General features: G+C 44.2%; 1 protein-coding gene and 1 long non-coding RNA gene across 4 annotated transcripts in view; one reads left to right on the top strand and one right to left on the bottom strand.

Annotated features, from left to right (window-relative positions):
• The first annotated feature begins 2957 nt into the window (after window positions 1-2957).
• The window catches only part of CRY1 (cryptochrome circadian regulator 1), a 106486-nt gene continuing 97267 nt past the window's right edge, over window positions 2958-12176 (top strand). For 2 of the 3 annotated variants that reach the window (XM_015152645.3, XM_077952590.1), the window contains exon 1: window positions 3243-3989. In XM_015152645.3, coding sequence (XP_015008131.1) covers window positions 3832-3989 — 158 coding nt within the window. In that variant the 5' untranslated portion in view covers window positions 3243-3831. 3 annotated transcript variants of the gene reach the window in all.
• LOC144333010 (uncharacterized) lies at window positions 3251-5035 on the bottom strand. The gene is made up of 2 exons (XR_013401309.1): window positions 3631-5035; window positions 3251-3562 (listed from the first exon to the last, which is right to left on the bottom strand). It is a non-coding gene; the product is annotated as an uncharacterized LOC144333010 (long non-coding RNA).

Below are 12176 nucleotides of genomic sequence, written 5' to 3'. Positions count from 1 at the left end.
TAACCACAGCTGGAACACAGGGCACCAAGTCCCAAGGCTGCACAAAGCAGCAAGACCCTGGGCCTGGCCCACAAAACCATTTTTTCCTCCTAGGCCTCTGGGTCTGTGATGGGAGGAGCTGCTGTGAAGCCCTCTGACATACCCTGGAGACATTTTCCCCAGTGTCTTGGGGATTAACATTTGGCTCCCGGTTACTTAGGCAAATTACTGCAGCTGGCCTCAATTTCTCCTCAGAAAATAGGTTTTTCTTTTTTTATCACATTGTCAGGCTGCAAATTTTCCAAACTTTTATGCTCTGCTTCCCTTTTAAACATAAGTTCCAATCCCAAACCATATTATTTGTGAATACATAAATCTGAATACTTTTAACAGCACCCAAGACACCTCTTGAATGCTTTGCTGCTTTGAAATTTCTTCTGCCAGATATCCTAAATCATCTCTCTCAAGTTCAAAGTTTCACAGATCTCCAGGGCAGGGGCAAAATGTCACCAATCTTGCTAAAACATAGCAAGAGTCACCTTTATTCCAGTTCCCAACAAGATCATCTCCATCTAGGACCACCTCAGCCTGGACTTCATTGTCCATATCCCTATCAGCATTTTAGTCAAAGCCATTCAACGAGTCTCTAGGAAGTTTCAAACTTCCCTACATTTTCCTGTCTTCCTATGAGCCCTCCAAACTGTTCCAACCTCTGCCTGTTACCCAGTTCCAAAGGTGCTTCCACATTTTTGGGTACCCTTATAGCAGCACCCCACTCCCAGTACCAATTTACAGTATTAGTCTGTTCCCATGCTGCTAATAAAGACACACCCGAGACTGGGTAATTTATAAAGGAAAGAAGTTTATTTGACTCACAGTTCAGCATGGCTGGGGAGGCCTCAGGAAACTGATCATCATGGTAGACAAGGAAGCCAACATGTCCTTCTTCACATAGAGGCAGCAAGGAGAAGCGCTAAGCAAAAGGGGGAAAAGCCCCCTATAAAACCATCAGATCTTGTGAGAACTCACTTACTATCACGAGAACAGCATGAAGGTAACTGCCCCCATGATTAAATTACCTCCCACTGGGTCCCTCCTACAACACGTGTGGATTATGGGAACTACAATTGAAGATGAGATTTGGGTGGGGACACAGCCAAACCATGGCATTCATATATATAATTTAAAAAGTATTCTTACAGAACCAAAGAAAGGCTGATATATACTTCTTGTAGCAACAGAAACAGAAGTAGGGAAGACTATTCAGACAGATTGGCGCTCTAGAGTATTAAATTTACTTTATTGCTGCATTAATTTGCTAGGGCTGCTGTAAAAAAGTATCACAAATTGGGAGGCTTAGAACAACAATAGGAACTAACTGTCTTGTAGTTCTAGAGGCCAGAAGTCCAAAATCAGGGTGTCAGCAGTGCCACAGTCCTGTGAAGGTGTTAAGAAAGGATCTGTTCCAGGCCTTCCTCCTAGCTTCCAGTAGTTCCTTGACTTGTGGCAGCACAATTCCAATCTTTACATGGTATTTTCCTTGCATATATATATATATTTATATTTCTGTGTGTAAATTTCTCCATTGTATGAGGCCACCAATCACACTGGATTAGGGTGCACCCTAATGACCTCATCTTAACTTCAGCATGTACAAAGACCTTATTTCCAAATAAGGCCACATTTATAGTCACTGAGGGTTATATGAATTTTGGGGACACATAATCAACTGGTAAGAATTGCCATCTCCTTCTTTCTTTTAACGTTGCCAAACACACTGGTGGCCAACAGCACTCACTCACTCATTCATTCATTCATTAAATAAACATTTGCCTACATCAGCCTCTGTTCTGGTGTTGATGCAAAAAATAAAAACAAAACAAAACTGAATACAGACCCTGTCCTTGAGAAATCACACTTCGGAGGGAATAGGAGGCACATTATGATGATGATAAGTACTATTATTGAGTTAGTATTGCTAGGTATGGGCACTTTTCAACTAATTTTCACAGTAGTGTGATAAGTGATGTATCAGAAACATACGTGGAGAACCCAGGGAGGTCCTAAATTTGCCCTAGGGATCAGGAATACTTTCAGAAGTTAGTTATAATTTCATCGGAGTCTAAAGAGGTGTGCAGAAATATCCCAGGTAGCTCAAAGGCGGTTATCTTGAGTACTGGATTCCAAGGAAGAATATTTTATAGAGGAAAAAACAGCAAAGGTTAAGAGACAAATTGTAAACCCCAAGAGGACTGGAGTCTGTGTCTATTTTATTAAGTATCTCCTGTATCTCTAGTGCTTTGAACAGTGCTTAGTTCACTCAAAAAGTAATCATTGAATGAATTTAAGGGCATCATATATCTAAGGGATGGCATGGCCTGCAGTTCACTGTCGCTGGAAAAGTAGACAAACGTCCAGTCTCAAAGAGACCGGTAAACTACATTAAATGTAGATTAGGGGTGAAACGTTGATGATATATATCGCTAGTATTAAAAAATTCCAGGAAGTCCAGGAATGCCTGGCATCCGTCCTGCCAATTACCCTTTTCCCCAGAGCATGTACAAGGGGGAGGAGGCACCCAAGGGCCAGGAGAGTGGAGGGGCACAGCTCCATAATCTCCAAAGTAGGGTTCTCTGGCAAGCACATGGTTTGGACTTGAAATCTACGTGAAGCCTCCCACTCTCCTCCTTCCACTCCATCCTCCCCTCACTCTCCGCCCGACTCCACCTTTGGCTCCTGAAAGACACCGGACAATTTCCAGGCCTTCCCCAAATCCCACGGGAGGAATCACCCAGCGCGCTTCGGCCCGCGGGCCCCGCCCCCTTACCCTCTGGAGCGCAGCGAGAGCGCAAGCGCGCCTCTCTGACCAGCGCGCGCGCCCGCGAGCTCCCCGCATCCCCGTGCTCATCCGGGTCTCACCGAGCCTCGGCCAATAGTGCCCGCTCACGGCCCCTGGGGGCGGGGCTAAGCCTTCCCTCACAAGGGGCCTGTGGTCAACACGGTTTGCCTCCAAGGGACGGCCCGCCAGTCGGCACAGGAAAGGGGCAAAGGCAGTGAGCTCAGCGTGTGGGCGAGGGTCAACGGTTCTGGGATCAAGCGGCTGCCGCCCCTCCAGAAGCGACCGAAGCGCGAGCAGATTCCCCCTCCGAGTCAGTGTAGTAAACACACTTCAGAAACGTGAGGTGCCGGTGGTCACGTGGGGAGCGCGCCCTCCAATGAGGAGCCGGGGGCGGGGCCGAGGCCGCTGACGCGGCGGCGGCGGCAGAGTCACCCGGGCAGCCTCGGGACCGGTCACCGGCCGGCAACCGTCCAGCGGCCTCGACCACCGCCTCTTGCCTCCGTCCCCGGTCCTTTCTCCTGGGCCTAGAGACAGCGTCGCCGACAGGGGCTCATTCCCCTTCGGTTCTCCTCGGTGACTCACCTCGGGCGGGCCGTTTTGTCTTTAGGAGCCGCCTTGGTGGGGCGAGGTTTCCGTGACGAACCTCCTGGGGCCGTCCGTGCCAGCTCGGGCCGTCGTGGCGGCTCGAGCTCGTGGAATTTGCTCAGGCTCCGGAGGTCCGAGGCCCTCGAAGTTATGCGTCGCCTCCAGGAGGTTGCGGCGGGCGCGGGCTCCTAAAGGGCGTCAAACCCGGACTCCGCCGACTGGGCAACCTCCATTCATCTTCTCACTGCGCTTCCAGCGCCCCCGCCTTCTCCAGTCCCCTCCTTGGAGTCATTTTTTCCTGTCCCCCCTCTACCGCCCTTTCCTTACTCCTCGGGTGAGGCAATTCTCTTGGAAGCGAAGGTGTCGGCTATGAGCCGGAGCCTCCTTCCTTGAATTTCTCCGTGGAGGACCCGCCGCGCGCCCCCAGCATGGGGGTGAACGCAGTGCACTGGTTCCGAAAGGGGCTCCGGCTCCACGACAACCCCGCCCTGAAGGAATGCATTCAGGGCGCCGACACCATCCGCTGCGTCTACATCCTGGACCCCTGGTTCGCCGGCTCCTCCAACGTGGGCATCAACAGGTGGCGGTGAGTCACAAGCCCGTGGGAAATGGATTTGGGTGTTTAATGAATCTGATGTTAATGAATTCCATGCGATCCGCCAAATCTGAGAATTTAGACGTGGGACTGCCTTCCTTATACCGCTAACGAATTGTAGGTGCCCTAAGTATTAAATAGAATTGACTTAATAGTTCTCTGGCCAGAGAGTACTGACGACCTGAAACACTCGGCCTTCATCAGTGAGTTAGTTATGTGTCTTTCTGTGCTAACGGGAGCTCTTCCCCTGAATTTGTGGAGAATTCTTAGTGCTGGAGTTAAAGAAACACCCTTCCTGTCCTTAGTGGCCTGTGTATATGGATTCCCTTGGCCTGTTTGTGGCATTCGAAAGGATTGTGATGTTTCCTGTTTACGTTTGTGTCTAGGTAACTCATAGTATGGAGAAAAATCATTCATTCAGTACAGCTGGCTCCAGATCCAGTTTTCTTCCACCTTGAGGTTACTGAGGGAAAAGCAAGGGAAACAGCATTATCTGGTTTCTCTGCTCGGCTCTTTTTCTCAACTCCTCCTTGTGGTTGCCGAGACAAAGCACAGTTTTTCTTTCTAGGCAAGTTGTAGTCCTTCTAGGGATCAGAGCACAAAGAAATCTTAGAGATGCTTTATGATCTTCCTGAAACACCGGGCTACGTGATCGTTGGGCCCCCTGGTGGAAATGAAAGCATTAGCTCAACAGAGAGACTCTTGATCACTTACCATGTGCCAGGCACTGATTTAAATGATAGGGATATAGCAGTGAGTGAAAGACAAAAAGTCATGTCTTCAAGCAGAAAGTAAAATATGTAGTATTTTAGGTGGTAAGTGTTGTGGAGAAAAATAGAGCAGAGTAAAGGGATAAAGAATACAAGGGTAGGGATGAGGTTGCAGTTTTAAATATGATGATCAGGGGAAAAGTCACAGAGAAGGTGACAGTTGAGCATACCTGAAGGAGGTGGTGGGATGCAGCTATCTAGGGGAAGACCATTCCAGGCAAAGGGAGGAGTAAGGGAAAAGGCAGAGATATGCTTGACCTTTGGAAAGAACAGCAGAAGAATCCAGTATGACTGGAGCAGAATAAGTGAGGGAAAAATAGTAGACGATGAGGTCAGAGTTGACTTAGGGCCAGATTGAAGAGAGCCTTATAAGCAGTTTTCAAGATTTGGGTTTTTACTCAGTGAAGTGGGAATAACTGCAGGATTATGAGCAGAGAAGTAATGTGATCTGACATAAGTTTGAAAAAGAATTTTTCTGCTTGTTCTGAGAACAAATCTGAGAATTTCTCTGCTTGTGGTTCTGAATTGGGGAGTGGAGGTGGACAAGAAGCAGGAAGTCCAATTAAGAAGCTGTTGGCATTCATCCAGGTGAGAGATGCGAAGGCTTGAATCATAGTGATAATTGTGGATGGGGTGAGGAAAAAAAACAGATGCTGGCTATATTATGAACGCAGAATACACAGTATTTGTTGGCAGATTGGATATGTAGTGTGAGAGAAAGAAAAGGAGTTAGGCTGGGTGCGGTGGCTCATCCCTGTAATCCCAGCACTTTGGGAGGCTGAGGCCAGGAGTTCAAGACCAGCCTGGCCATCATGGCAAAACCCTGTCTCTGTTAATACTGAAAATATAAAAATTAGCTGAGCACAGTGGTGCATGCCTGTAATCTCAGCCGCTCAGGAGGCTGAGGCATGAGAATCACATGAACCTAGGAGACGGAGGTTGCAGTGAGCTGAAATCGTGCCACTGCACTCCAGCCTGAGTGACAGAGTACTCTGTCTCAAGAAAAAAAAAAAAAAAAAAAGAAAAAGGAGTTATAGTTTGGTGCTATATAAAAAGCACCAAAATTCAGTGCTTTTTATGTAGTGGCAGCTTACTGTTTGAGAAAATTTTTGGCTTGAGAAACTGGAAGGATGGGGCTTCAATTTGCTAAGAAAGTGAAGCCAGCTGGAGAAGCCATTGGGAGGGTGATTGGAGTTCTCTTCCATTAAGTCATTAAGTTTGAGATGTATTTTACACATTCAAATGGAGATAGCAAATAGGCAGTTGGATGTGTCTGGAGCTGCAGACAGAGATCCAGGCAGGGAGTATAAATTGGAGAATTCATGAGATTATAGATAATATATAAAGCCATGTATTCATCCATCTATTTATTGAACAAATATTTGTCAAGCGCTTACTATATGCCAGGCACTGTTTTAGGTGCAAGGGATCCAGTATAAACAAAACAGTCCCCGATTCTCACCCTGTTGGAGCTACATTCTAGTGGAGCCGTTAGACTGACAGCATTAAGAAAAGGAGATAGACAAGAGATACAAGTGGTGCAAGGGCCGAACCTTGAATACTCTTAATGTTTATAAATTGTGGAGCTGTGAAAGAACCAGCATATGAGACTGCGAAGGAGCCACTAGTAATGTAAGACGAAAACCCAGAAGAGTATGGTGTCTTAGAAGCCAAGTAAAGAAAGTGTTTTGGCCAGGCATGGTGACTCATACCTGTAATCCCAGCACTTTGGGAGGCTGAGGCAGGCAGATCACTTGAGGCCCGGAGTTTGAGACCAGCCTGGCCAATATGGCAAAACTCTGTCTCTAGTAAAAAAAAAAACATCAAAAAATCAGCTGGGCGTATGGCACCTGCCTGTAATCCCAGCTACTCAGGGAGGCCGAGGCAGGAGAATCACTTGAACCCAGGAGCAGAGGTTGCAGTGAGCCGAGATCGTGCCACTACACTCCAGCCTGGGCAATAGAGCCAGACTCTGTCTCAAAAAAAAGAAAAAAAAAAAGGAAAGTATTTCAAGGAAGAGAGAGTGTTTTACTTATGTCAGATGCTACTGATAGGTCAAGTAAGATGAGAACTGAAAAATAAAAATTGGATTTAGCAATTTGAAGTCATTTGGAATTTTATCTGGAGTGGTTTTGGTAGTGTCAGAGGCAAAAGTCTTTTTGGAATCACTCATAGTACCAAATTCAGTGCTTTTTATATAGTAGTAGCTCAATTACTGTTTGCGGAATATAGTGATATCTTAGAGTCAATAATTTTATATTTAAACAGCTTTATTAATTTACTTATTGACTATGGGATAATGCCCAAATTCCTTAGCCTGGCAAGATCTACCTTTTGGCTTATGTATTTCATTTTCTACTGTTTACAATATGTGATTTCAACTCTGGGGGGAAAACCTTCTTAGTTTACTTTAGAACTATCTTGTATTTTCTTTGATCAACGCTTTTTAGACTTTTGGATTTAACAGAAAAGCAAAATTTTAAATAGTTATTTTACCTAATAAGCACATTAAACAAAACTACTTTTTTATACTGCCATCCTTTCGTTTAAAAAGGATGTTTTAATATTTAAAAAAAAAAGTTTGGCTGAGCTCAGTCTCATGCCTGCACTCCCAGCTACTTGGGAGGCTGAGGCAGGAGAATCACTTGAGCCTAGGCGTTGGAAGCTGCAGTGAGCTATGAATGGGCTACTGCACTCCAGCCTGGGTAGAGACAGACCCTCTCTCTTAAAAAGCAAACAAAGAAACAACAACAACAAAAAATTTGAAGGACATTGTCTCAGAATACAATTTTTTGATTTGGATAAATTTATAAGCTTTATGAAAATTCACATCTCTTAGAAAAATTATCCTATAAAAAAACTTATATACTAATGTTCACAGAAGCATTATTCATAATAGCCAAAAAGTGGAAACAACCCAAATGGCCATCAATTGATGAATGGATAAACAAAATATGGTATAGTCATATAATGGAATATTATTTGGCCATAAAAAGGAATGAAATACTGATACATGCTACAACATGTATGAATGAACCTTGAAAAACAAACTAAATGAAAGAAGCCAGTCACAAAATTCCATGTATTATATGATTCTGTTTTTATGGAATGTCCACAGTGGGCAAATGTACACAGACAGGAAGCAGATTAGTGGCTCCTTAGGACTGGGGAAGCTGGGGAGTTGGTAGGTGATAGCTAAGGGGCACAAGGTTTCTTTTTGAGATGATGAAACTGTTCTAGAAGGTGATGGATGATTGTACAACTCTGTACTTGTCTGGGATGATTACCAGTATTCCGAACTCTTACACCACTTTTTGTTGTTGCTTCTCACATCACTCTTAGCATTTGCTGCCCTCATTTGTGAATGTTGGTATTGTTTTATTAATAGTTTGTTTGAGCTGCTGTAACAAAATACCTTTAGACTAGGTAGTTTATAAACAATAGGAATTTATTTCTCACAGTTTTGGAAGATTTCCAGAATCAAGGCACCAGCGGATTCAGTGTCTCTGCTGAATAGATGACGCTGTCTCTGTGTCCTCACATGGCAGAAGGGGTAAACAGGTTCCTGCAGCCCTTTTTATAAGAGCACTCCCTTAGTCTGTTTGTGTTATTATAAAGGGATACCTGAGGGTGGGTAATTTATAAAGAAGAGAGGTTTACTTGGTTCATAGTTTTGCAGGCTTTACAGAAGCATGGCATCAGCCTCTGATTCTGGTGAGGACCTCAGAAAGCTTTTAATCATGATGGAAGGGGAAGTGGAGCTGGCATATCACATGGCGAGAGAGAGAAGGGAGGGGTACCAGGCTCTTTTAAACAATTAGTTGTTCTGTTAATAGAGTGAGAAATCACTCATTACATGATAGCACCGAGCCATTCATGAGGGATCTTATCTCATGTTCCAGACACCTCTCAACTCCAACATTGGGGATAACATTTTAACATGAGATTTGAAGAGGGCAAATATCTATATCACTTCACTTCTAGCCCCCCAAATCTCTTGTATTATTATTATTATTATTTTTGAGATGGAGTATCACTCTGTTGCCCAGGCTGGAGTGCAGAGGCGGGATCATGGCTCACTGTAGCCTTAACCGCCTGGGCTCAAGCAGTTCTCCCACTTCAGCCTCCCAAGTAGCTGGAACCACAGGCGTGCATTACCATGGCCAGGTAATTTTTTTATTACTCGTAGAGGTGAGATCTCACTATGTTGCCTAAGCTGTCTCATACTCCTGAACTAAAGCAGCTCTCCTGCCTCAGCCTCCGAAAGTGCTGGGATTATAGGTGTAAGCCACTGCGCCCACCCTCTTGTCTTTTTTCTGTTGTTAAATATAATCATCTCTTTCAAAGTCCCCAGAAGTCTTAACTAGTTTTAGCATCAACTTAAGTCTTATCCAGGACTCGAGGCAAGTTCGTTATAGCTATGAGCCTGTAAGATCAAAAACAAATTATTTACTTTTAAGATACAATGGTGGAACAGACATTGGGTAAACATTTTCATTTTAAAAGGGAAAACTTGACCAACAAAAAGGGACGCACCCATGTCTGAAACCTAGTAGGGCAGATATTAAAGCTGTAAAATAATCTCTCTTGACTCATGTCCCATAACTGAGCACACTGGTCCAAGAGGTGGGCTCTTGAAACCTTGGGCAGCCCCATCTCTATGGCTTGGTTGGGCAGACCACATGGCTTCTTTCATGGATTGGAGTCTAATGTCTGTCACTTTTCCAGGCTGAGGGTGTATGCTGTTTTCATCCAAAGGATTATTTTAATCTTTCCACTTCCTCACTTTCCACTCCCTCCCACATCCTGAGCACACTGGTCCAAGAGGTGGGCTCTCAAAACCTTGGGCAGCTGCATCTCTATAGCTTGGTTGGGCATAGCGCACATGGCTGTTCTCATGGATTGGAGTCTAATGTCTGTCAACTTTTCCAGGCTGAGGGTGTATGCTGTTTACATCCAAAGGATACTTTTGATCTTTCCCCTTCCTTCCTTCCTTTCCTTCCTTTGCTTCCTTTCCTTCCTTCCTCTTTCTCTCTTAGTCTCTTTCTCTCTTTCTCTCTCTTTTTCATAACAGTATTTAACACATTTGACCACACCTTTCTCTTTTTCTCTTGGCTTTAGACTGCCACCACTGTGGGGCCTGGAGGGCAGTGCCCCTGTTCCCACTGCCATACTGGGCAGTGCCCCAATGAGTTCTCTCTGGGGACTCTAACCCCACATTTCCCCTTGGCACTAGCCTGGTAGAATCTTTCTGTAGGAGCTCTGCCGTGGCAGGCTTCTGCCTGGGCACCCAGACTTCTTGACATATCTTGTGAAATCTGGTGGAAGCTGCCAAGCTTCCATGGATCTTGTATTCTGTATACCTGCAGACTTAACACCACTTGGAAACCATCAAGGCCTGTGGCTTGCACCCACTGGAGTGGCAGTCCAACCAGTACCTGGGGCCTTTTGAGCCCTGGCTGCAGCCAGAACGTGGGGAGTAGCATCTCAAGACAGCACAAGGCAGCAACACCCTGGGCCTGGCCTCCCAAACCATTTTGCCTGAGGAGATCTCTGAGCCTGTGATGGAAGGGGTAGCCTTGATTTCTGGAATGTCTTGGGGGCTTTTCCCCATTGTCTTGACTGTTAACAACTGGCTCTCTTTTAGTCATGTTAATTGCTTTAACAACCTGTTGTTCTGGTAGGGCCTGGTACCTGGGGCTGGGTAGTTTGGATTTCTCTCCTGAAAACTTCCCTCTACCACATGGTCAGGTTGTAAATTTTTCAAATTTGTGTGCTCTGTTTTCTCTTAATTATTTGCTTTAACTTTGTCTTTTTTTGAACTCCCATATCTGATAGTAGGCTGTTAGAAGCAGCCATGTCACCTTTTGAACGCTGTGTTGTTTAGAAACTTTTTTTTGCCAGGTAGCTTAAGTCATTACTCTTAAGTTCAGCCTTTTACAAAGTCCTAGGCATGGATACAATGTAGCCAAGTTTTTTGTTACAAGCATAACATATAATGTGGCCAATTTTTTTGTTTAGTTTTTAAAAACTTTATTTGAGACTTCGTGAAAATGGCCTTTACTTTCTATATTTTAATCAGCATTTTTGTCACAACCACTTAACCAGTCTCTAAGAAGTTTTAAAGTTTTTCTTGTGTATGAGCTTTTTTGGTTTTGTTTTGAGCTCTCTAAGCTGTTTTAAGCAGCTTTAGTTTTTTTTTTTTTTTTTTTTTAATACATTAAGTTCTGGGATACATGTACAGAATGTGCAGGTTTGTTACATAGGTATACATGATGTGCCATGGTGGTTTGCTGCACCCATCAGCCTGTCATCTAGGTTTTAAGCCCCACATGCATTAGTTATTTGTCCTAATGCTCTCCCTCCCCTTGTCCCCCAACCCTTGAGAGGCCCTGGTGTGTGATGTTCCCCTCCCTGTGTCCATGTGTTCTCATTGTTCAGCTCCTACTTATGGAGAACATGTGGTGTTTGGTTTTCTGTTCCTATGTTAGTTTGCTGAGAATGATGGTTTCCAGCTTTATCCATATCCCTACAAAGGACATGAATTCATTCTTTTTCATGGCTGCATAGTATTCCATGGTGTATATGTGCCACATTTTCTTTATCCAGTCTATCATTAATGGGCTTTGGGTTGGTTCCAAGTCTTTGCTATTGTGCCACAATAAACATACATGTGCATGTGTCATTATAGTAGAATGATTTATAATCCTTTGGGTATATACCCAGTAATGGGATTACTGGGTCAAATGATATTTCTGTTTCTAGATCCTTGAGGAATTGCCGCACTGTCTTCCACAATGGTTGACCTAATTTACACTCCCACCAGCAGTGTAAAAGTGTTCGTATTTCTTCACATCTTCTTCGGCATCTGTTGTTTCCTGACTCTTTAATAATCACTGTTCTAACTGGTATGTCATTGTGGTTTGATTTGCATTTCTCTAATGACCAGTGACAATGAGATTTTTTTCATATGTTTGTTGACCAAGTAAATGTCTTTTGAGAAGTGTCTGTTCATATCCTTTGCCCACTTTTTGATGAGGTTGTTTTTTTTCCTGTAAATTTGTTTAAGTTCCTTGTAGATTCTGGATATTAGCCCTTTGTCAGATGGGTAGATTGCAAAAATTTTCTCCCATTCTGTAGGTTGCCTGTTCACTGTGCAGAAACTCTTTAATTTAGTTAGATCCCATTTGTCAAGTTTGGCTTTTGTTGCCATTGCTTTTGGTGTTTTAGTCAAGAAGTCTTTGCCCCTGCCTATGTCCTGAATGGTATTGCCTAGGTTTTCTTCTAGGGTTTTTATGGTTTTAGGTTTTACATTTAAGTCTTTAATCCGTCTTGAGTGAATTTTTGTATAAGGTGTAAGGAAGGGGTCCAGTTTCAGTTTTCTGTATATGGCTAGCCAGTTTTCCCA

This window comes from Macaca mulatta, chromosome 11 (assembly GCF_049350105.2).
Source record: "Macaca mulatta isolate MMU2019108-1 chromosome 11, T2T-MMU8v2.0, whole genome shotgun sequence".
NCBI lineage: Eukaryota > Metazoa > Chordata > Mammalia > Primates > Cercopithecidae > Macaca > Macaca mulatta.
The sequence above is the reverse complement of the archived record's forward strand: the minus strand, read 5'-3'. Positions and strand labels throughout refer to the sequence as shown.